Source organism: Pseudopodoces humilis, chromosome 8, assembly GCF_049639895.1.
Source record: "Pseudopodoces humilis isolate 2021_Gansu_Grassland_sample_001 chromosome 8, ASM4963989v1, whole genome shotgun sequence".
Taxonomy (NCBI): Eukaryota; Metazoa; Chordata; class Aves; order Passeriformes; family Paridae; genus Pseudopodoces; species Pseudopodoces humilis.
The window spans coordinates 36,192,327-36,214,040 of NC_142207.1; the positions used below are offsets into that span (position 1 = coordinate 36,192,327).

Sequence of the window (21,714 nt, forward strand, 5' to 3'; positions counted from 1 at the left end):
TATTTGTTGCCACAGGTCCACCAGACCTGCTCCAGGAACAGTGGAGGGCCATGCATTGGTAGGGAACAGCCTCCAGCAAGAGCAAAGCAGGATCTTCTAGCAGCCAAGCCTGAGCTTGTGAACCAGGCCATCTCCTCATCAGACACCAAAGGGCTTCCCTCCTCCACTGAACCTCAGCCACAGGAGTCCCTACTTTTATTCAGCATCTTGTACTTTGGCACTGCTGACCCATCAGATCAAGGCTGAACCCATTTGCTGTAGTGATTTACCACAGAAACAGCATTAAGCGTTAAATACCTGAGCAATTAATACTTATGCAGCCAACTGATTTTTAAAAGTATAACTAAAGGCATCAGTTGTTCCCAAGTATTAACTTTTTCAAGGGCAAGGCAGGCTGAGTACTTCATTTACCTTGTATCAGCTGCAGTGTCAGGCTCAAATTGCAACACACAGGAGTTGGAAGGCAATAAAATATTTGAATGAAATTCAGTTTCCTTTGTTTAGCAGGTTTAATGTGTGGAGTGAGACTTTCCTTCTGTGTGATCCTTAAGTCCCACATGTTAATTCATAAACTCAGTCTAAACACAGATTTCAATTAGCATATGAAAGCACAGTGTGTAGTCATCATCCTTCTCCCTCGGTAAAGCTCAGGATACCTCTCAGAGCTGGTATGTGCTTCCTGACATGGGCTCAATGCTGCTTGAAAAGACAAAGCAATAAAACGTGTTTCATACCTCAAATATCCATCAGATCTCAAACAGCTGAGACATGAGTGTGTCCTTCCTTGTGGATCTGAGGCCAAATCCAGGTCTTGGCACAATCACTGATCTACCAGTCTTGTCATGTCATGTGGGTTCTCATTGCATACTTGTACACCAACCTCAGCTTTGAGGGGCTGTTACAACAAAAAGTAAGGTGCTGGGCACGATTCAGCACTGTTTGTTTCTGTCATTTATCCTTGTGTTAACAAAAGGCTCACATGGCAAAATCAAATTGGCTTCCAACTGCTAAAAACATCCCTTCCTTCCCAGTCTTGTACTTTGATTACATGAGAACACATTCAAGAGAGGCATCTACATCTGCTTTGGAATTGATTTGGAGCACCTTGATTCCTAAAGCTTAACCTGTTCTCTGACTTTATTTACACCAGTTGTGCCACACTGCCTGGGCATCCCAAACCTGAGGTTCTTTGCTGTGAAGGCACAGAAGAATCTGGCTTTAATAACCCTAAATTCAGGAAACAGGAATGCACGTTACTTACCTTTGGTCAACACAAGTATTTGAAGATAAAGTTACAAACTTCCCAAGTCAATTGGCATGACCTGAGAACATAAAATATTTGGAAATCTGCTTCCTATCTCAAAACAGCAACTCATTTGCATTCACATAGTCTGTTGAGAGTCAATTACAAGAAACTGTTTGACACTAAACAGGAAAGCTTGTCTTTTGGGGTTTTTTTGGGTTTGTTTGGCTTTTTTGCTGAGCCAGCCAGCCCAGATAGTCCTTCCCAGGAGAAGAACACACAAACACGCTGTCTGGGCAATGGTCCAGCCAACAGCTGCAGGGCAGAACTCGGGGAGAACCAACAGTTCACCCAAGAACTTCTTCCAGATGTCCCCTACTGTCTTACACAGATTTTCTTACACATATCCCAGGCTGAAACACAGACTCACAGCAACATCCAAAACACTCTCCTGCAACACCTGCTAAGACTTTTTTTGCACATGCACATTCTGCTTTCATTTTCTTCACTGCTGCATTTACTGGCAGCTCCGATGAGATACTGGAAAGTCTGTCAGGATTTGCTATTAAAGCCCACAGGTTTCTGCATGGATCTTCAGCAGGGAGGGATACTCAGCTCTTCTGCTTCCTCACCCCGTTTCTCCTGTTTTAACCACCTTATGGTTATGGTGGAGCTCAAGTAGCTTTCCCTACAGTGACTGGGGAACTGTGGGTAGATGAGCATTGCTGACCCATATAGAAGAATACAGTGATATGCCAAGAAATAATGTTCCATTACATGTGGGATGCAGATGAAATGAAAAACTGAGTTCCTTTTTTCCAAATCCTTCATCAACCTCTGTTCCCAACTGAATTCCTAATGGTTTCTTAACTCAAAAGTCCTTCCACTCAGCACTGTACTTGGAAGAACTCCAAAACCCACACCAGTTGCTTCAATTAAAACAGTAAATACAAGCACAAAAATACTTCCTCTTTGTTGAGCTGAAAGCACGGGGTTAGTGCAGGCCAGGAAAGGATTCAAATGCCTGAAGATGTCACTTTAGGAGTATTTCACACATTATTTCCCAAGGTAGGGCTCTGGATAGGGAAACACAAAGCCGCTCATCTGAAGACAGGTATTTGTGAACCAAAAACAAGGATAAGGGTAACAAGGATGAAATCCGTGTGAAATAGCTTGGATTTCAAAGTAGCACAAGGCAAAAGGCGTGGCTGGGAACACAGTACTCAAGGCAAGTTATGAGTTAATGCCTCACCCAAAGCTAAAAGACAGCTTAAATTTTACAGCAAACCAGAAACCACAGAAGTTATCAACTTGTTAGAAGAGGACAGGGTCAAACTTACTGTAGCTGACATAGCTGACATGATTTGATACCAGATCTGAGACACAGACTGCCAGTGTCCACATTGCTCCTCTCCTATTAACATTCATTGAGTACATAATAATCCTTTAATTATGTCTAAGTTTAATTTTTCCAAGCAGAGTTGTCTGCTACCAACAAGTGCAGACATGCACAATACAAATTCAGACGGGAAATTTTCACTCAGCTGTTCAAACACTTTACACCAAGGAATATTTCAAGACACCTGAGGGATACCAGTACTTTTTTTTAATACAACACCATACAATTGCTGCATACAAAGCTGTTGAGGCATAAAATATTACAGTAATCCTTAACCAGCCCTATCCAAATTAGGCCAGCAAGAATTCATTAAAAAGACTCACCAAACCAGACCTTTATTTTGCAGAAAATTTAAAAAGTGCACAAGGTCAGTGTAAACATGTTCTTTAATATCACTGAAGATAAATTGATCAATCCAAGTCTTAGGTGGGTTTCAAATAAATAATCATTTTGAGAAAGTGTTTACATATCAAGGGAGCTCTCAAGGCAGCAAAGCACAGTTTGTAATTCCTCCCTGCTAACACCCCCTCACCAACAGAATGTACAGTAGGCAGTGCACACTGGAAGAACAATCACGACACAAAAGCACACTTGCCAGCTTCCACGGAACCTCTGGATAGGATTTCAGAAATGGGGGGAGAAGTAAATGGAGCCATGCACTGCCCTTTAAAGCACCACTCTTTCTCCACAGCCTTTTCACCAACATAACACAAATGGCAAGAGAATTCATGTTTGCTTGCAAAATCCACTATCAGCTCAAAGATTAAGAGTACTGCTCTGACAGAATTATTCTTCAAACGGACACTGCAGCACAATGCATCACTCCCCTCCCAGCTGGGCTCTGCTCCTACTCTAACCTTGAAATTCCTCTCCAATCATTGCAAAAGTAACCCAGAAAGCTTAAAGACAGGTAAGAATTGTTATTTCTTGCAGATCCTGGCCCACTGTACTGAAATGGAGTAATGGTGACAGGTCTCAAGGTGTAGGGTTAGCCAGGAAAACATCTGGTGTCCTATGTCACTCAAACAAAACCTTCCAAAAGTCAAAATACTTCCTCAAAGCATAGATTTGTCTTTGTTAAACAATTATTCTGCTGTAAAAATATGCCTGATGTAAAATTTCTCACATCAGAACAAGAAGATTTAACAATCCAGAAAGAACAAGGGGGAAAAAAAAATCAATTATAAATATGCCACAAAAATATTTGCGAGAGAGCTACTGCAGTATTGTTTTCTTTCACTTTCATCAAAGTATTTTTTCTCTGTACATACAGGCTGGGCAGTCTTCCACTCTCTGTACTCTAGTTCAACATGCAATAGATCTGTGATAATCACTGCAGTACTCACCAGAGAATTGTTTCTTCTCCATTTCTAACACACCTGAAAAAGGTTCTGCTTTGAGTCAATTAAAAAAAAAAAAAAAGTACTATGTAATACTGCTGTGTATCTACTGAATAAATATTGCAGGTGTTAAAGGATTGTTTCACTGCTAGCTGGGCTTTGGCAAAACAGGAGTGGGGCTGACAAAAACTGGATACTTCACACTTTTGAGTGGGGGACGCTGCAACATTTAACAGATACGGAACAAAATTAATCTTAGGTCTAAAACTGTCAACACACAGGATTCCCAGGTTGCTCTGAACACAGGAGCAGGGTGATCAGTTCTCCAGGAAAGCCACATAGTCAGTCAATCTTGCCAACTGCTGTTCATTGGGAATTGGTGGGACCGGAGCAGGTTCTGTAAAGATAAAACAAATGGATCATTAATGAAATTTAGAAAGCAAATCCATCAGCAGCACCATCCATCACAACAGTAAGGGAAGAAAATTAAAGGCATCGAACTTTCAACAGCCTTCTGGGGGCAGGTCTTAATTCTATCTCCTCTCTACACAGCTCTATCTGACATAATCTCTGTAATCTGCACCATCCAGTAGTCCAAGAGTTACTAACTACAAAAACTACTGCAACAAGTTCCACTTGTCAGCAGCCTCCAGAATTTCTTTACACACACTGGAGTCTGAGCAATGAGAGCTTACAGTATTCTGAGGAAAAACCTCCTGAAGCTCACTGGTTGCTTCTTTCCTTGCAAGCTGCCATTCTGAAGACTCCAAACAAACAGATCTAGTGGGTGATCAGACCAACAGAACACAAAGTGGGAACCTCGGGAATCTCAGGCACTGCTTAAAACACGAGGGAGTGAGAAGACAGAGGGAGAAGCACATTTACATTTGTTTTTTATTTTGGAAGGGCCAGTGATAACTTTCACTTCTCTAGGACTCAACTCCCATTCAGTGGTGCTGGTGACACTGTTTATGCAAGGTTAGCTAAATCCATTATATACAAACAAAAATACCTGATGAAGGAATAAATCTGTTAAATGAAGCTTCCAGCACACCTGGAGAAAAACATAAAATTAGCCCAGTGGAACAGTTTTAAACAGTTCTAGGCAACAAAACATGGATCAAAAGCTAATAAAAATTAAACCTGTTTATTCAACACACTTTATTTTATAAATAAAAAGCAGAGTACCCAAGGATTAGCTGCTTCAAAAGAGTGCCTCTTTCTTTTGCCTGAACAGTAGCTCTTGCCCTCACTTTTAGAAAAAAAACCAAAACAAAAACACATATAAGTAATTCCCAGGTTTTTTAAGCTCTGCATATTTTGCAACCAGTCCATAAAAACCCCACCTGATCATATATAAAATCTCAGGGCTCCATTTGGCTTTGTGCCCCTTAGGGGAAAACTTCAGCACCTGGAACCTGTTTATTATGGGCTCTGAACACCCAAAAACTCTGCCCATATAAATTTCTTAGCCCAACAGGCCTTGCCCTTTTGGATATGCTGTAATTTGGCTCCTTCTGCCACAGCTGCACAGAGCAGTTTTTTCATCCTGCTTTTAGAGCTTTTTGCCTCAGCCAGATACAGCTTAGAAAAAAGGGAAAAAAAAGAAAAGAAAAGGAGATAAAATTTCTGCAGACCAAGCTTTGCAGGAACAGGTTATCAACACCATGAAAGTGAAGAAAAGAAGATTTAAATTTTAAAAGCAAAGAGAATTATACCAACAACTGAAGCTCCTCAGAACACCAAGATTCAGATTGACTAAATCCCTGCCTAAAGAAGTTCTAATTCCCCTGAAGGAAAAAAAAAAAATTATCAGGTTCAAGATGATCTGTTTTTCACTCATCTTTACTAGGTTAAGACATGCCATTTGAGGTCATCCAGTTTATGTTCCACACAGGCAGAGCCAGCAGCAGAGGAGGAGAGGGAGCAATCACAGCACATCCTGTCTGCTTTTGTTTAAACAAGTTCATGTGAGGATGTAGCTTAATCCAAACTACTTTTAAGTTCAAACCAAACCCACCACTTTGTACTTCCTCACATTTTACACATGCCCCGTGTTTACGAGCAACATGAGTGTCCAAAAAGTATCTAACAGAATCCCGTGCAAAGCTGCAATGAAAAACTTAGCACTTAATTCCTAGAAAACGTTGAATGTTTCATGAAGTAACAGCTCCACCTACCTGGCTTTTTAGGCATCACCATGCGAGTTGCAAAGTCTGCTTGCCAGCCCTGTTCTAGCACACCTGGAAAAGCATTTGGGCATTTGTAAGATACAGAAGGGGAGAATAAACAACGATAATTAACGGCAAATAATTTTTCGAAAAGCAAACCATTATCCAGAACCAATATTTTATTTTTTTTCTCCAATAACTTCCCCATCACTTAACGGCCTCAGAATTTGTAGATACATTTTTATTAATCATCACTCAGAGCTTTCTAAGCTCATCATCAGTATAAAAATTACTGGGAATAATGCCAAGTACCTTTCACAGCTTCTTCTACAGGAAGGCCAACAAAGGCTGCAAAATCATCTGCAACTATTGATGTGTAAGCCTGGGAAACCAGTCCAAAGGCTCGTCTCCTGGTTGCATCTAGGGAGAGAGGAACACAGGAGACTCATCTCCAGAGCTGGGAAATCTGAGAACATTCCCTCAATTCTATCACCTTTGGAATATCACTACCAGCCCTCAAGTGAAGGCTTCAGGAGTTCCCCCTCCCTTCCCACAGTTCACAGCAGCAAGAGACAACAATGTGTTCTCTGCCAGGACAAATCCCCTCAGAGCCCACACTGAACCTTCAAATGCAGCCTGCAGCATCCTGGGCTCTACCACCAGAGAACACTTTAGGAAACTCTGCATCTGCTGGCATTCTCTGTTTGCAATATGGCAGCAATTAGTTAATAATTAATGGCAGCTAAAAAGCAGCTGTTTCTCAAGCTACAGAGAATTTGTTACTGCACCTCTTTTTGGCAGTCTGCACTGCCCTCCCTCTAGGAGCAAGAATTTGTATGTTAACATTACACAGAGTAGAAAACATTTCACAGAAAAACCTTCTTGTAAGTCCTACAGGGTTCTGAAATGCCAAGCCAAGTTCCCTGAATCACTGGTTAGAAGTCTGATAAAACTGGGTAATTAATGGTCTGTTTTGCTCTTACAGAACAAACCACATGGTTTATGAAATTCCAGTGTCAAAGAATACCCAGAAACAAAATCCTACTAAAACAAATTTATTTGTTCCTACAAGTTTTTCTAATGAGCTTTCTATTTATACCTGATACCTAAAAACCTTTTAGTAAAACCTACAAAAACTTGGCAACAGTTTTCCTGACCACTTCTGATTTTTCACAATTGACAATTTGTTGGAACAGACACAAATTTAATTCCAGGCAATCCCCTGCTCCCCAGACAAGCTCGGCTTGTACCTCTGAGTGCTTCCATGATTGGCTGGATAGTCTCAGACCACTGATGTGCACCGATTGCTGTGTAGATTCCTGGGAAGTCCCTCTGCCAGATTCTTTGTCCCACTGACCAAACTGCACCAAGCTCAGCATTTGCCTGTTGTGACCAAAGAAATACCCACAAGTGTTAACCCAGAAGAAAATCCTCTACACTGACCATAAAACCCGTTTCCATACCCAGATTTTCAGAGAACATTGCTGTGCAACAAAAGGAGCAGGTTTCTGAGTTAAATTTGACACAGTACTTACAGATTTGATAGCAGGAGGGATTCTTTTCCAGAGATAACGTGCATTATTCCTTAAAAAAAAAGAAATTAAAGTACTTTTTAGTCACCAAATGAGACACCACAAGATTTGTCCAGATGTAATGAACACTCTCAGTGCCTTAAAATATTCTTTCTAGGAAGAAATGTTGGATACTGAAGTGGGAAAACAGAGCTGCTCTCCAGCAGACAACACTGGGCTGCCACAACACAACAAACAGTTCATTAACTGCCTCATTTAACACCAGTTTGGGAAAGCAATTTCTCCCTAAAACTCCAGGTTTAGTGCATCAAGTACACACAGAGACATGGAATAACGCCCCAGACCAAATTCCCAGGATCTCTGCTTCCTGCAGATTGAGCTCCCTCAAGCCAACAGTATCCCTTATTTTTAACATGGATGGTCCAGAGTTACCCTGCTGGGATTTAAACACAAGGAACATCCTTCAATCCAACCCAAAACAAATGCAGCCCTGAACAGCTACAAAACAAAACACTGAAACATTTAACACTTCCCAAAGGAGCCAGTTTCACCACTTAATGAACTTTATTCCCAAATTTCCCCCACAGTTCAAAAGGGTGGGGAAGAGCAAGGAAAGGAGAATAGTTTTCCTGTCAGATCAAGGGTGAAAAAGACTTACTCCCAGGAATATTAATGCAATCTCTCTGTAAACACAGCATTTTTATTCATCACACAGCCCATTCCCAACGTGCTGGTGACAAACCCAGCGTCACAGGCTGGGACAAGCCACTCACATGTCATTGTGCAGCAGGTACAGAGCCAGCAGCTGGCCATAAACGAGGGGTGTGGCAATTCCTCCAGGGGCCTGAAAACAAACACAGATTCTCTGGTTACAGATTTTAGAGAGGAGGGTGATATAAAACGCAGCAGGAAGCCAAGTTTCATGTAAACTGAACACTCCAGCACAACTCCTTTTTACGATTATTTTTTTTTTGACAACACATAATAGATCTGTGCAATTTTTGGGGGGTGTGGCAGATGTTAAAAGTGAAATTAAATCACCCTGACTTCTTTTACCTTCAGCTGAACTTCAGCTCACACCACTCCACCACAGCAAAGCTTCTCTGCCCCTCTCATAAAACTCAAGCTAAGCTTCAGCCACTGCCACACTTCAGCAGAGCTCACAAATCTCACGAGGAGGAAACAAGGGATAAAAACGAGTGATAAAGAAAAAACCGCAACATTTTGAAAGCCTGCAATAACTTGAAAGCCACAAAGATTTCCAATAAGGCTTCAGGCCTTTTCTCAAGGGACAGCAGAACGTAAAACAGCACGGAGGGAGCTTCCAGTGAAAGCTGCCATAATAAAACTCGATATAAGGGTAATTCCCCCAGCCTGGCTCAAGGCTCTGCTTCCACTCCCCCGATCAATATTTTTCTTTTCTCAACCACGAGAAGGACGCAAACACACAAACTACCCCCCTCATACTCCCTCTGAAACGACACGAATAATTATATATTTATCCGGAATACCCATTTATCTGCAGGCTGCGAGTTTCTGAAGGGCTCTCTGGGGAGTCCGAGGGGCAAGCTCAAACACTGAGCCCTCCCCCGCTCACACTCACGCCCACGCACCCTCCCCACCTCACACACGCAGACCGCCCCCTCCCCGCCCGGCAGCACCTCCAGCTCCTGCGTCTCGCACTGCTCCAGGAGCCGCCTGAAGCTCACGGAGCTCTCGGCCATCACCGCCACCGGCATCTTCCCCTCACGGCGCCGCCCGCCCGCATCAGGCGCCCGCGCTTGACGTCACTTCCGCCGCCGGCCCTTCCCTTTCCGCACCTTCCGCCCGCCTCTCTGTGCTCCTGGAGGACTGAGGGGGCGTGGCCATGCAGGAGGCGCGGCCAAGACGGGGAGGGCGTGGTCAGGTTTGGGGGCGTGGCCAATTCCCGTGAGGGGCTGAGGGCGGCGCGCGCTTCATGAGGGTGGGGATGATTAAAGCCCTTTTGAATCCCTTTATTTTCAGTGCAATAAGCAAAGTTTCCGCATCACAAAAGGAACTGAGTGTGTTTGGCGTGCGATACGGAGTCCTATGTATGTCCACGTTCAGTTTTCTCTCCGTATTTGTCACATTTTATGGGATGCGTGAGACGGGAGCCCTCCATCCCTTATTGCACATTCCATATACATAAGGGATATTCTCAAGGGATAGGAAGTGCTTTTCCAGCTCTGTGCCTGTTTCTGGTGGGTTTTAAAAGTAGTTTTACCCAGTTTAGCTGGGTTTCTTTATCTTTGTTCTCTATGAAATCCCCTGCTTGCAGAGAAATCAGCACTGCTGGAGACAGGTCATAGGATTATGGAATATCCTGAGTTCACCCACAAGGATCATCAAGTCCAACCCCACAGTCCTGCACAGGCACCCCAACAATCCCACCCTGTGCTCGGGAGCGTTGTCCATGCATTCCTTGAGCTCTGGCAGCCTTGGGAATGTGACCATTTCCCGGGGGAGCCTGTTCAGAGCTCACCCTTTTCCCAACATCCAGCTAAGACCTTCCCTGACACTGCTGCGATATATACCCAATAAATATTCGGTATATATACAGCGAAGCATCTGTATCTGTGCTTTTGTCTTATAAAAGAGCCCACAATAAGCTAAAACGACATTTAACAGCACAGGTGCTGTTTTAGAGGTGGAACCACCCCTCGGCCGTGGCTTTTCCATGGCTCCCCATCCCCAGTGAGGTCCCATCCAGCACCAGGAGCCCCAGCCCTGCCCATCTTTTCCCAGAATTAGGCTCAGGAGCCCTATTAATGGCTTGGAGTGGGTTTGGACGTGTTTGCAGCCCAGTTTGAAGCATAGGAGGTGATGGAAAATAGCAAGATTATCTCCAAATCTATGTAATTATTAGGGTCACAGATCTAAGTTCATATTTTTATGGTAAAATCACCCCGAGGGGCTCATTTTCTGCAAAACTTTGCTTTCTGGTACAACGGATTCGCTTTTCGCCATCATCCTCTGCTCCCTATTCCTTGAACAAAGCCTGACCCCAGTGCTTCCCCCCATCTTCCATCCCCAGAACTGCCCTAAAAATCATTCCCCAAACCATTTATTCTTTATGCAGGGAGCTTTCCCAAGCCGTGCTCAAGGGCTGCACCACCTCAGTGCAAAATTCGTGCGTTCTCCACACTTTTGGGGTGAAAAAAAACCAAAAAAGGAAGAATGGCATAAATCCTGATCCCTTTGCCATGGAGTCCCCGTGCTCCGGGAGAGGTTTTGGCTCTCGAAAAAACAAAACTAGCGTGTGTTTGTGCTGGCTTTGGGATTCGCCCGAGGCACAGCATCTTGGAGGAGGGCTCCAGGCGATGGCACTGCTGCTCCGCCGGCTCGGGCATCACTTTTCCTGGGAAACAACCTCCCGTCCCCGCCAGCCACATCGATCCCGACGGCCCTTTGTTGCCTCCAGCTCTGTGCCAGCGTCTCTTTGACATTCGGACATCTGAGAGGAGCACTGTCCTCACCTTTTGCTCCCATTCCCAATTATCTCGTGTTTTCGGGAGGCGAGGAGGGGAGCAAAGCGGGCGGCAGCTTGTGATGATGCCGGTGGGGGACCTTCCCTCAGGGCTGGGGTCAGAGCATCCCGGATTGCCACCGGGAACGCGCTGATTTGGGAAGGATTCGTCTCCTGGGGGGGATGTCAGGCGCTGCAATCCCACATCCCGGTGCCATCCTCCATCCTGGTGGGTCCAGGTGGGAAGGCATGAGCCAGTCCCCGGCACCGCTGGCTGTGTTGGGCCTGGGCAGATTGGCAGCACCTGCTCCTGCTCCCTGCCCGGAGATCATTTCGTTTAGGGGGGGAAACAACCCAGTAAAAAAATGGAATAGAGGAGAGGTGTCCTCAAGAGGGCACTAGCTGCAAGAGAAACTGCCTAAAAATCCAAGGAAACCGGACATCCAAACATCCCACTGTCCTTTCCACCGAGAGACTCTTTCTATTTGGGGGAAATTCGGCTTTTTAAAAAATATTTCGCTTTGGTTTCCATTTTTTCTTTTGGAATAACAGAGGACCCGCTGGGCTGAGCCAAGACTTCCAAATCCACCAGCCCCTCTCTGGAAGCAATTCCTTGGCATGGAATCAGCCAGAACCTACCCTTTTGCGAGCATATGCTGCATACTCCCCTCTCTCTTTTCCCCCCTTTCCCAAAGCTGTTTAAGGCTGTGGTAACATTTTCAGGCAGGAAACATGCCAGAAGGGAATACACTTCTTTTCAAGTCACCAAGATAAAATACAGTGATTTTGTGGTATTTTTCAGGGGTGTAAATCCAGGTTTGGAAGATATTCCTGGGGTTGACTGGAGCCTGGCCTCAGTATGGTGGCATCATCCAGGACCTCTGGACAGTGATGGACACTGCCTGAGCCAGCATCCCAGAAAACCACAGGGTCATTTATTTCACTCAGGAGTTACTCCTCAATTCAGACACCAAAAGAAGAGGCCAGACTCATAAAACAGCTGAGCACGTTGGAAAATCTATCCCACTGGCAAAGCCAACCACGTTAAATTAACGGGAAGGCTCCTTGACTTGACAGCATCCTGATTTTTCTTTGGCCCACAGGCTCGAAAAGCACTTAAAGACGTGGCCGCCAGCTGCTGTAGAAGTGTAAAGTAAATTTAATGTGATTTTTATTCAGCTCCTGGTGATGATGGCAGGAAAATCTCAGCAACTCGTTTGTGCCTTGCATGAATTTTAAAGCAGGGAGGGAAATGGATCCCAGTTCTGCCATCCTGGACAGTCCCAAGTAGTTTTCAAAGCAATACCAAGGCGTTTCCAAGAAAAATTAGCAGAGATTTCGTGACAGGGCTTCATTTTCCCAGTCGTTTCCATGTGCTGCTGCCTGTGATCTGGAGGTACCCTCTGGAAAGATGATTGCAAGTGGTTTCCCTTTCTCATCTGCTTCCAAAGCTTTGTGTAGGGGAACAAAAGACTGGTGATGGGGAAATTAAGATGCAACGGGGAGATATGGAACAATAGGACACTAATTTAATGTGAAAGTTAAAGAAAATGGTTCTAAGGGGTCAAGCTGAACCTCTCCACACCCTTCCCATTCCCTCAACAGCCTGATTGGCACTAGCTGGGCTGATCTGAGCAAAAGCTGGATCCAAACACATTATTTCCTTCCATGACATCAAAGGGAAAACGCCTCGGTTTTAGGAGCTGAGCCCATGAAAGGAAACTGCGAGCAGCTGATGGGAAATTATTGCTGCTTTTTCCCCAAACAAGCTTTATAATCTATTGCATTTCAATAGGGGCGTTGGTTTAAACTCCAATAAACAAGAAGCTATCTGGGATATTTGGGATATTACACTTTTTTTTTTTTTCTTTTTCTTTTCTTTTTTGCTGCCCTCATCCTTGATTTGACCTCAGACCCAAAGTCTCATTTCTACAGGTTTGTACTCCAGCAGGATGGTATAAATATCTGGCACAGGGTGCCCAGAGAAACTGTGGCTGCCCCATTCCTGGAAGTATCCGAGGTCAGATTTGGGTGAGGCTTGGAGCAACCTGGGGTAATGAAAGGTGTCCCTGCCCATGGCAGTGGGTGGGACTGGATGGGCTTTAAGGTCCTTTCCAAACCATCCTATAATTCTGTGATTCTGTGAAGTAAAGGTAAAAAAACTACTTAAATCAGAGAGGCTGAGGAGCTTGAAGGATGTGTAGGAGACCAAAAAGTGGCCAGAGTAGCAGGAAGTGATGAGTTTTCCATCCAGCTGTCCTTGCCTATGGGAATCTGTGTCTTGCTGCTGCTCCAGAGCAAAACTTCCCCAGAGCTGAGATTTGGGGGTGGCTGAGCTCCGTTCTGTCCACGCTGGACACCTCCATCCCCGTCCTCTTATCTTCCCTGTGAGTAACCAGGAGTGATGGCTTCTGCCAGAGGCTCTGGAGGCAAAGGTTGCCCTTTCCTAACCTGCCAAGGGGATAAGAGACCCTCTGTGTATTTAACCTAAACTTTTGTTTTTATGACTTTCCAGGCTTGTCTGTGCATTTTCCTGTTTTTGCTTTGTTCTCTGGGATCTTCAGCCAAGTTTCTGTCCCCTCCCTGGCTCCTGGGCCAGCAGTTCTTGCTCTCCACATATTTTAATCCTCTATGGCAAAGAGCTTTGGTACCTTTGAGCAATGTGACTGCTCTTCTCTTGACTGTTCCCCCACCACGCTGTTTCCTGGCTTGGAAACCTCTGAAAGCCCCCAGATTCCAGGGGATAAAGAGGAGGTGGGGATTCCTGGTCCATTGTAGGGTGTTTGAGGGGGTCAAGCGTCCAGCATGGGATATTTTCAGCTCTGGAGTGGGACAATCCCAGGTCAAGCATGGGATGGTTGGGGGATGGAGGGTCCCTGCTCCTGCTGAGGCATTTGAGGAATGGAGCAGGTGGGTCCCTGGTCCAACAGGGATGTTGGAGGGTGTGAACTGAGGAGAGTCCCTTGTGCAGTAGAGAACATTTGGGGGATGGAGTGAGTCCATCTGGTCCAGCTAGGGCATCTGCAGGATGGAGCATCCCTGTGCAGGAGCCCCTCTCCAGCCAATGCCCTTTTCAGCAGGATGGGATGCACAGGGCTCACATTGTGAACCCAGCGGCTTCCTCCTTTGGCCTCCCATTCTGTGCTGGGGCTGGAGGGGGGAAACGCCTCTGCCGTGCCAGGGAGGCAGGAGCTCCTGCAGAAACCTCCCTGCGCGGCTCAGCATCCCTCCTTTTAACAGCAGCGCGGTGCATCGCCGTGTGTCCCGGGACACGCTTTTAAATCCGCTAATCTCCCGTGATGGCACGCGTGTTAAAAAACACCTGTCCCCCGCCAAAGCCACCGGGACAGCGGGCGAGTGTTTCGGGCGAGTGCAATAAAAGCCGCAATTAGAAAGGCGGGCTTTGATCTCCGGGAGAGAAGGAGTTCAGGCAGCTGTGCCGAGACCTCTCCCGCAGCCACTCTTCTACTTCAGTAACATCCGAACAAAGAGGATCTTGTGTCCGCGGCGCCTCGTTACGGCTCCTTCCTCCCAGCCCGCGGCCACCTGTCCCTCCCCGCCGCCCCAGGGCGCTCCCGTCCCTGCCGCGGGGTCCCTTCCCGGTCCCTTCTCCAGCGCTGCCGCCGAGGGGCACGAATCGGATTTCACGGCCCCCGACGCTTGCGGGGAGCTGCCGGGCTTTGCTCTCCATCGCTCAAAGTCGCCGTCGCAATGGCCTCTTTGTTCCGCCAGCCCTGCCTGCCAACAGCTGGGATCTCCATCCAGCTGTGCCGGGATGCAGCGCGGGACCCGCTGTGCGCGGCCCTGCGGACTCCAAAGAGGGGACACTGCCAGTTCTGCCTGAGGTGAGGAATCCCTGTGCCATCCTATCAGCATCCCACACAAGCATCCTGGCCCAGAGGAGCCTGAGGATTGTAGACAGGTGGGGTCGGCCTCTCCTCCAGAGAACCAGTGACAAGACAACAGGAAATGTCCTCAAGCTGTCCCAGAGGAGGTTCAGGTTGGACATCAGGAGGAATGTCTTCATGGAAGGGGTGGTCAGGCATTGGAAGGGACTACCCAAGGAGGTGTTGGAGTGCCTATCCCTGGAGGTGTCCAAGGATGTGGCACTCAGTGCTCTGGGATGAGTGACAAGGTGGGGATTGGTCACAGGTTGGACTTTTCCAGCCCAAGTGATTCTGTGAAGCGCCTTCTGAGGAGATACTCTGGTGAGACTGGGAGGGGAAATGTGTTGCTTATTTGCTCTTTAATTTCCAAGGATCAGCTCAAATCTGCATGGTATAAGCTGGAAAGTTCCAGAATAACTCCCAGGGGCCGTAGGAATCGTTAGACCAGATCCTGGATCTCTCTGAATTTGGAAGGAGCCAGTGCAATGCTGCACCCCACAGTCTGCTGTAAATTTTCATAGACTCACAGAATCTTAAAAAGGTCTTTGTCAGCAGGATGGCAAGGGGGGAAGTACTTTTTAAAACAAAGTTAAAAACCCCTTCCGGATTTTTGCCACACTTTTCCCATAATTCCCGGAATAAGGCGGGTCTGAAAAGGAAGAGAGGTGGATAGAAAACAAGAGAGGAGGAAAAACACAAGTTGGAAAAGCAATCAAGGATGCCACATAGAATAAATATTTGATGGCACAGGCAGGCACACCCCAGGCTATCCGAGCCCTTGGGACAGAGATGTCACTTCCCATTGCTTGGTGGCTTCCTAAATTGGGAGAAGAGGATGTTCCCAATGCCCCACTCCCCAAAGCCAATGTCAAAGAGCCCACACCCCTTGAGGACCATAATTTTGCAGGATCTTTTCTCCCAGTCTGGTTGTGCTTGGTGGGAGGTCCTGTTATTCCTGCTATTCCAGACTCTGCTGGTCTTGAGAGGGTCCTACTCTGTTCCCTTGCTGGTGGGGGTCTGTCACCTCCAGGGGATGGTGGATGGGGATCAGACAAGTGGCAGGGCCCTCTCTCATGGCTCAGTTTGGTCTCCAAAATTTGCTCCAGACAAAATTTCCCAGGTAAAACGCTCAAATCCATTCTCCTTTTTTCCCCCCTCCTTTTTATTTCCATGGAAAAAAACAGAAGAAAGGAAATCAAAGAAAGAAAGGCAAAGACACCTTCCACTAATGGGAAAAAACATGTTTTTTACCATGATCCAACAGGATTTTTACTGGGCTCCTGGATGCAGAAGGGTGGGATCTCTTCCTGACACATCCCAGCCATCCTCCCTTGCCTGGGGCTATGGTCCTCGCTGGCTGTGGGAGGAGAGCAAAAGGTTTTCATTAGAGAAGTGTTGTATTCATAACGAACTTCATACATTTTTATAAGTATTTGGTATCTCGGGGAGTGAAAACTCACTCTGGAAGAGGTTTTGTTTAGCTGAAAAGCAATTTTTCCATCAACCACAATAGATCTTTGCCTGTTAAGAGGGATGGGGTGTGAGACAAAAATCCTCCTGACCTGCTCAGCTCTTTGGGGCTGTGTTTTGTGTGCTGAGCTGAGAATTTTTCCTTGTTTTCTGCAGTATCTTTTACAATATCTCAGGCAAGTACAAATCTACCCCTCAAAGCTAGAAATATTTTGGATGTACCTTTATCTCCAGCACAATCGGGTTTCATTCCTTAATTATTTCTCTGGTCCCGGGTGAGACCATGCTTTTATGGAAAATTATGTTTTATCAGGAATGAAAAGATGAAGGAGACCAAGAGACACAGAGTCCATGAGCTGGGCAGACCCTCAGGCAGAACCAGGATGTGGTTCTACAAGCATGGAGTGCCAGGGCTTCCCACTGCCTGAAAGCAGGATTAGGAGGGATATCAGGAAGGAATTCCTCCCTCTGAGGGTGGGAAGGCCCTGGAATGGAATTCCCAGAGAAGCTGTGTCTGCCCCTGGGTCCCTGGAAGTGTCCAAGGCCAGGTTGGACAGGGCTTGGAGCAATCTGGGATAATGGAAGGTGTCTCTGCCCATGGCAGGAGTGGCACTGGGTGGTCATTAAGGTCCCTTCCAGTCCAAACCAGGGATTCTGGGATTCTGTGAAGTTACTGGGACCGTAGGAACACCCCTTGATGCAGGAGCATCCTTGATGTCGACAATGCATGGCCATCCCTCTGCTTCCTTCTGATATTTTCTCCAGATCTTAGTTTTTTGCAGGATTTTGTGGCATTGAATGTGACATAATTTTAATAATCAATAATCAGTGTAATAATCTCCATTTTGCACAGTTTGTACACAGACTGAGCATCATCAGACTGACTAAGATGAGGATGAGGAGCAAAGGGATTTAGAAGGAGATTAATTAAAGGTCCAAGGGTGGGTTTCTGAGCATTAGACAGATGTGAGCCTGCTGTGGGTGCAGGATACCTTGCAGGAGCTGTTTGCAGACAGCTGGGCAAGGGGCACTGTGAGCAATTCCCCTTGCACATCTGCCTGTGTCTCAGAAAGGATAACACTGGACAGAGCCAGCTGGAAAAGAATCCCTGGAACACTGAGTAGAAGCTTGCCAGGCCATTAGGATTGTTCGTACACACTGTCTACACTCAAAGATGAGTCCCCATCCTGCTCTCCTCCCTCTCCACACCCTTGCCTTCGCAGTTCCCTGCACTTTAATGCTCTGAATGGGGATTTTTTTCATCAAAAACTGAGCTTAAACTGCCTTGCAAGCACTTCCATCCTTCCCAGAGGGCTGGGGGAGGAGGATACAGCAGCCCCACTGCTCAGAGGGTCCCCAGGGAGATATTTTGGGATGCGCCCAGCACCTCCATATTTCACGTCCCTATTTAATTTAAGCAGCAGAGCTGTTTATTCTGTAAGAACACTGTGCTTTTATTAGCCAGTTATTTACAGTACGAGGCATTCCCCACCTCAGGAATGCTGGAGACCATAGGACAAGGCTATTTCTTTTGGAGCCTGGTCCAATTTACACTAACCATGGAGGAGGGATCCCTAAAAAGGCTGGGGAGCAGAGCAGAGCCAGCAAGAGGGCTCTGGCGAGGCAGCCTTTGTAAGGTCCTGTGCTTCCCTCCCTATAAAAATGGGCTGGGACCAAATCTGATCTAGGTGGGTCTTTTTTCAAGGAAACATCCCAGTGGTGGGAACCAGCTGGGAAGCACAGAGCCAACCACTGGTCCCCATCACCTTCTTCCCATGGGGTGTGCAGAGCTGGGGGCAAAGAGGTGCAGGAATCTCTCAGTAATGGGCATCCCTCAGGAGGGATCTGGGTGAAGGCACGTGGAAAACATTGGCTTGGGGTTGGATAAAAAGGGTTGGTTTGGCACCGCAGGACACCAGGTGTGCTGTGGCTCAGTTTCCCCTTCTGCAAATGCTGCTGGTTTGCACAGAGCTCTGCAGACAAAAATCATCACCAACACCATCAGCTCCATCAGAAACCTCCCATCCACATCCCATGTTTCATCCCATCCACAAAGACTTGTAATTTTCTTTTATGAGGACAAAGCAAGATTTAGGAATTTTTTTACGAGATGCGTTTCCCTCTGTGGCACCCCAAAGGTCCCCTAGGGAACCCTGGAACACCAAACATATGGATGCAGCAGCAAACAATACAAAATAACAGTACTTTCATTGTTTTGCGGCTTTTTATAATCCATCCAATGATTTTTAAATAAACTGGATGGAAAATAATGGAAATTCCAGGACCTGGAACCCATTATTCCCACATGCCAAGCCTGATGCCGCTAAGTGCAACAAGGACCCCAAAGTTAATGAAATTCCTGCCTGAACAAACTTTTATCCTGCTGTTTAGGAAAATGACTTGTGCATCATAAAAGCAACATCACATCTGTGGGAAGGGAAGACAAAGGAGCAGGAGGAATATATTTATTAAATTACATAGAACCTGCAATATACATTTAAAATATATCCAATATATGTCTGAAATTTATCTTTATTAGATTACTGGAGGTTGTTGGGTTGAAAGCACGAGGGTGAATTGATCAACAGCTGTGCCAGCACTTGAGGTCTCCAATTTAAATTTATCTCCAAATTTTCAGTGATTTTCATACAAAACATCCATCCATCACCCCACCACGCCTGGAAAGGCTCCATTCCTAGAGTAGTTCTCTGGAAAAAAAGTGTTCTGTTGACATCTGAATGGATAAATGATTGCATCACTTGAAAGCCCCCAAAGGAGCATTTATTTTTTTCGAAGAACACATTTCAGATGACAACGTCCACCTCGTTTCTAAAATTCCTGATGATTTCCCGTTCTGGTGAAAGATCTGTTTCACACAAGAGGAGCTTTTGCAGAGAATAAAAGGCTCTTCCAGCCAGCCCTAATTAAGTTTTGCTCTGTCCAGTCAAAGCACATTTCTAGAGCTGGGTTTTCACAGCCCTTGTGTCTGCTCCAGCTTCCCTCCAAAGGGCTGGAAAACATCCTTGGAAAGCTGGAGTGCACCGATGGCTTTTGGAAGCCCTCACAGGGAATATATATTGATTATTGCCATTGCATCCCGCTCTTTTCTCCACCTCTGGAAGTGTTCCAGGCCAGGTTGGACAGGGCTTGGTGCAACCTGATCTAGTAGAAAGTGACTCTGCCCATGGAACAAGGCAAGTTTTGAGGTCCCTTCCAACCCAAATCATTCTGGGATTCTATTACACAATCCCAGCAGGTTTTCCAAAGGATTCATTGGCACAATGACCCTTCACCTGCAGGGAAAGGGCACAGCAGGGGATGGAAATCACCTGTGGATTTAAACACACGCCCAGGCCTTTACGAAGCACAACAGGATGTTTGCCCCTTTACAAACACCCCAAAACCTGGCTCCCACCCCTCTCCCTTCCCTCTGTGAAACCTCTGTGGGTTTTGGGAGGAAAACCATTTTCCCTGGAGAATGCCAATCTGCATTTGAGCCAAAAGGCACAGAAAGTATTTTGGACTGAAGGTTTCTTGGAAGAAATCACTATTCCTCTGCTGCTCCACTGACATAAGCCTGAAGGGTTTGCTGTGTATTTCCCCCTGAATTTCATTGGAGTTGTCACTTCCAAGCCCATACCTCAGAAGATTCCAGCACTGCACAGCCCCAGAGCCAGCTCCCTCCCAGTGCTGGGTTATGGAGGTCCCTGGGTGCCCCTGCAGTGCCCCATTACTCTTCACACTCATCCTGCAGCTCGAGAAGTACGAGCTGCTAAACACAGGCAGATGGAAAAACAGCAGGAGGAGGGTGGGCAGTGGATGTCTTTAACACCTGCAGAGGCTTCAGCCTGGAGGCCAGGTTGGGGCATGGACACCTTGTGCCATTCCCAGGCGGAGAGAGGATGGGGTGTGCCTGAGATTCCAGCACAGCCATCTCCCAACAAGTCCTGCTCCCTGGGCAGGTGTCTCTCCAGCACATCATAATTTCAGCCACGGGCTTAAGGCACGGGCAGGTCTTTTTACTGTCTTCTCCCTCACCTCTGAAACTACCTGAGGCTGACATGGAGCAGAGCTCTTTGGAGAATAGTCTTAAAAGGCACAGGAAGGGCTCTGAGATGATGTGGGATCACAGAACCCCAGAGTGGTTTGGGCTGAGATTACCTTAAAGCCCACCCACTCCCACCCCCTGCCATGGGCAGGGACACCTTCCACTATCCCAGTTTGCTCCAAGCCCACTCCAACCTGGCCTTGGGCACTTCCAGGCACCAAGGGGCAGCCACAGTTGCTCTGGGCACCCTGTGCCAGGGCCTCTCCACCCTCACAGGGAGGAATTTCTTCCCAATATTAAATCTAAACTTCACCTTATCATCATCATCTCCCTTGCCTCTTCTGGGGGTGTAAACTGGCACAAACTCGTTGATTTTGAGGGAGCCCTCAGCTCTGGATGCACTTCCATAATCTGTTCTGTAGTTTAAAAAGAGAGATAAAATGATAAATGACACCCCAAGTTTCCCAGCCAGCCAGAGTGGATTACTCGCAGGCACTGTGACCTTGAAAATAATTTCCAGATAAATTCTTTAAACAAAACATTAAGGGGAGGTGAGGAGGTGGGATAAAGTGAGCTTAAAACTAACATTTCCAAACTTTTACATTTCTTTCCAGCAGGAAAGGAGAGATCAGTCCCACATGTCTCCTGAAATAACACAGAATCCTGGAACAGTTTGGCTTGGGAGGGACCTTAAAACTCATCCAGTTCCAACCCCCTGCCATGTACAGGGACACCCAGGTGATGACTGTGATGACAATGGGGCTGCTCCAGTGGGACCAGCAACAGCCCTGGAACAAATCTGAGAGACAGTTCACCCAGCTGGGGTTCCTCACACTCCAAAACCTCATTTGCCTGAAACAAGGTCCTTGATGTTGTAGGGGATCAGCAGTGCCTCAGTTGGCTCCTCCAGGAGGAAGCTGCTCATTCCTCTGCTTTTACCACCAAAGTTTATCCAGGTTTATTAAGCCCTCAGGAGCTCAGCCTGCAGACAAGGGCTGGGTTAGGCTCAGTCCAAGCCCAAAGCTGATTTAGACACAGGTCAGAAATCGCCAGGAGGGAAAGGGAGAAGATGGGGATTTGTTTAGGTATCAATGAAAAACCCCTGATGATGCTGCCTCTCCCTTGCCTCCAGGCTTC

At 46.5% G+C, this 21,714-nt stretch overlaps 1 protein-coding gene across 1 annotated transcript; it reads right to left on the reverse strand.

The window, feature by feature from the left end:
- Positions 1–2,674: 2,674 nt before the first annotated feature.
- Positions 2,675–9,488, reverse strand: COPS8 (COP9 signalosome subunit 8). The gene is made up of 8 exons (XM_005532760.3): positions 9,347–9,488; positions 8,459–8,529; positions 7,689–7,737; positions 7,404–7,536; positions 6,466–6,573; positions 6,163–6,225; positions 4,995–5,036; positions 2,675–4,379 (listed from the first exon to the last, which is right to left on the reverse strand). Exons 1-8 carry the CDS (start codon positions 9,422–9,424, stop codon positions 4,300–4,302), a joined length of 624 nt encoding a protein of 207 aa, XP_005532817.1. The 5' UTR covers positions 9,425–9,488; the 3' UTR covers positions 2,675–4,299.
- Between the last annotated feature and the right edge of the window lie 12,226 nt (positions 9,489–21,714).

Coding starts and splice junctions, on each gene's coding strand:
- COPS8 (XM_005532760.3), bottom strand. CDS start 9,424: ATGCCGGTGGCGGTGATGGCCGAGAGCTCCGTGAGCTTCAGGCGGCTC. Junction 7,738..8,458: donor TACCTGCTGCACAATGACAT/GTGAGTGGCTTG, acceptor TTTTTTTTTAAG/GAATAATGCACGTTATCTCT. Junction 7,537..7,688: donor TCCCTCCTGCTATCAAATCT/GTAAGTACTGTG, acceptor TGGTCACAACAG/GCAAATGCTGAGCTTGGTGC.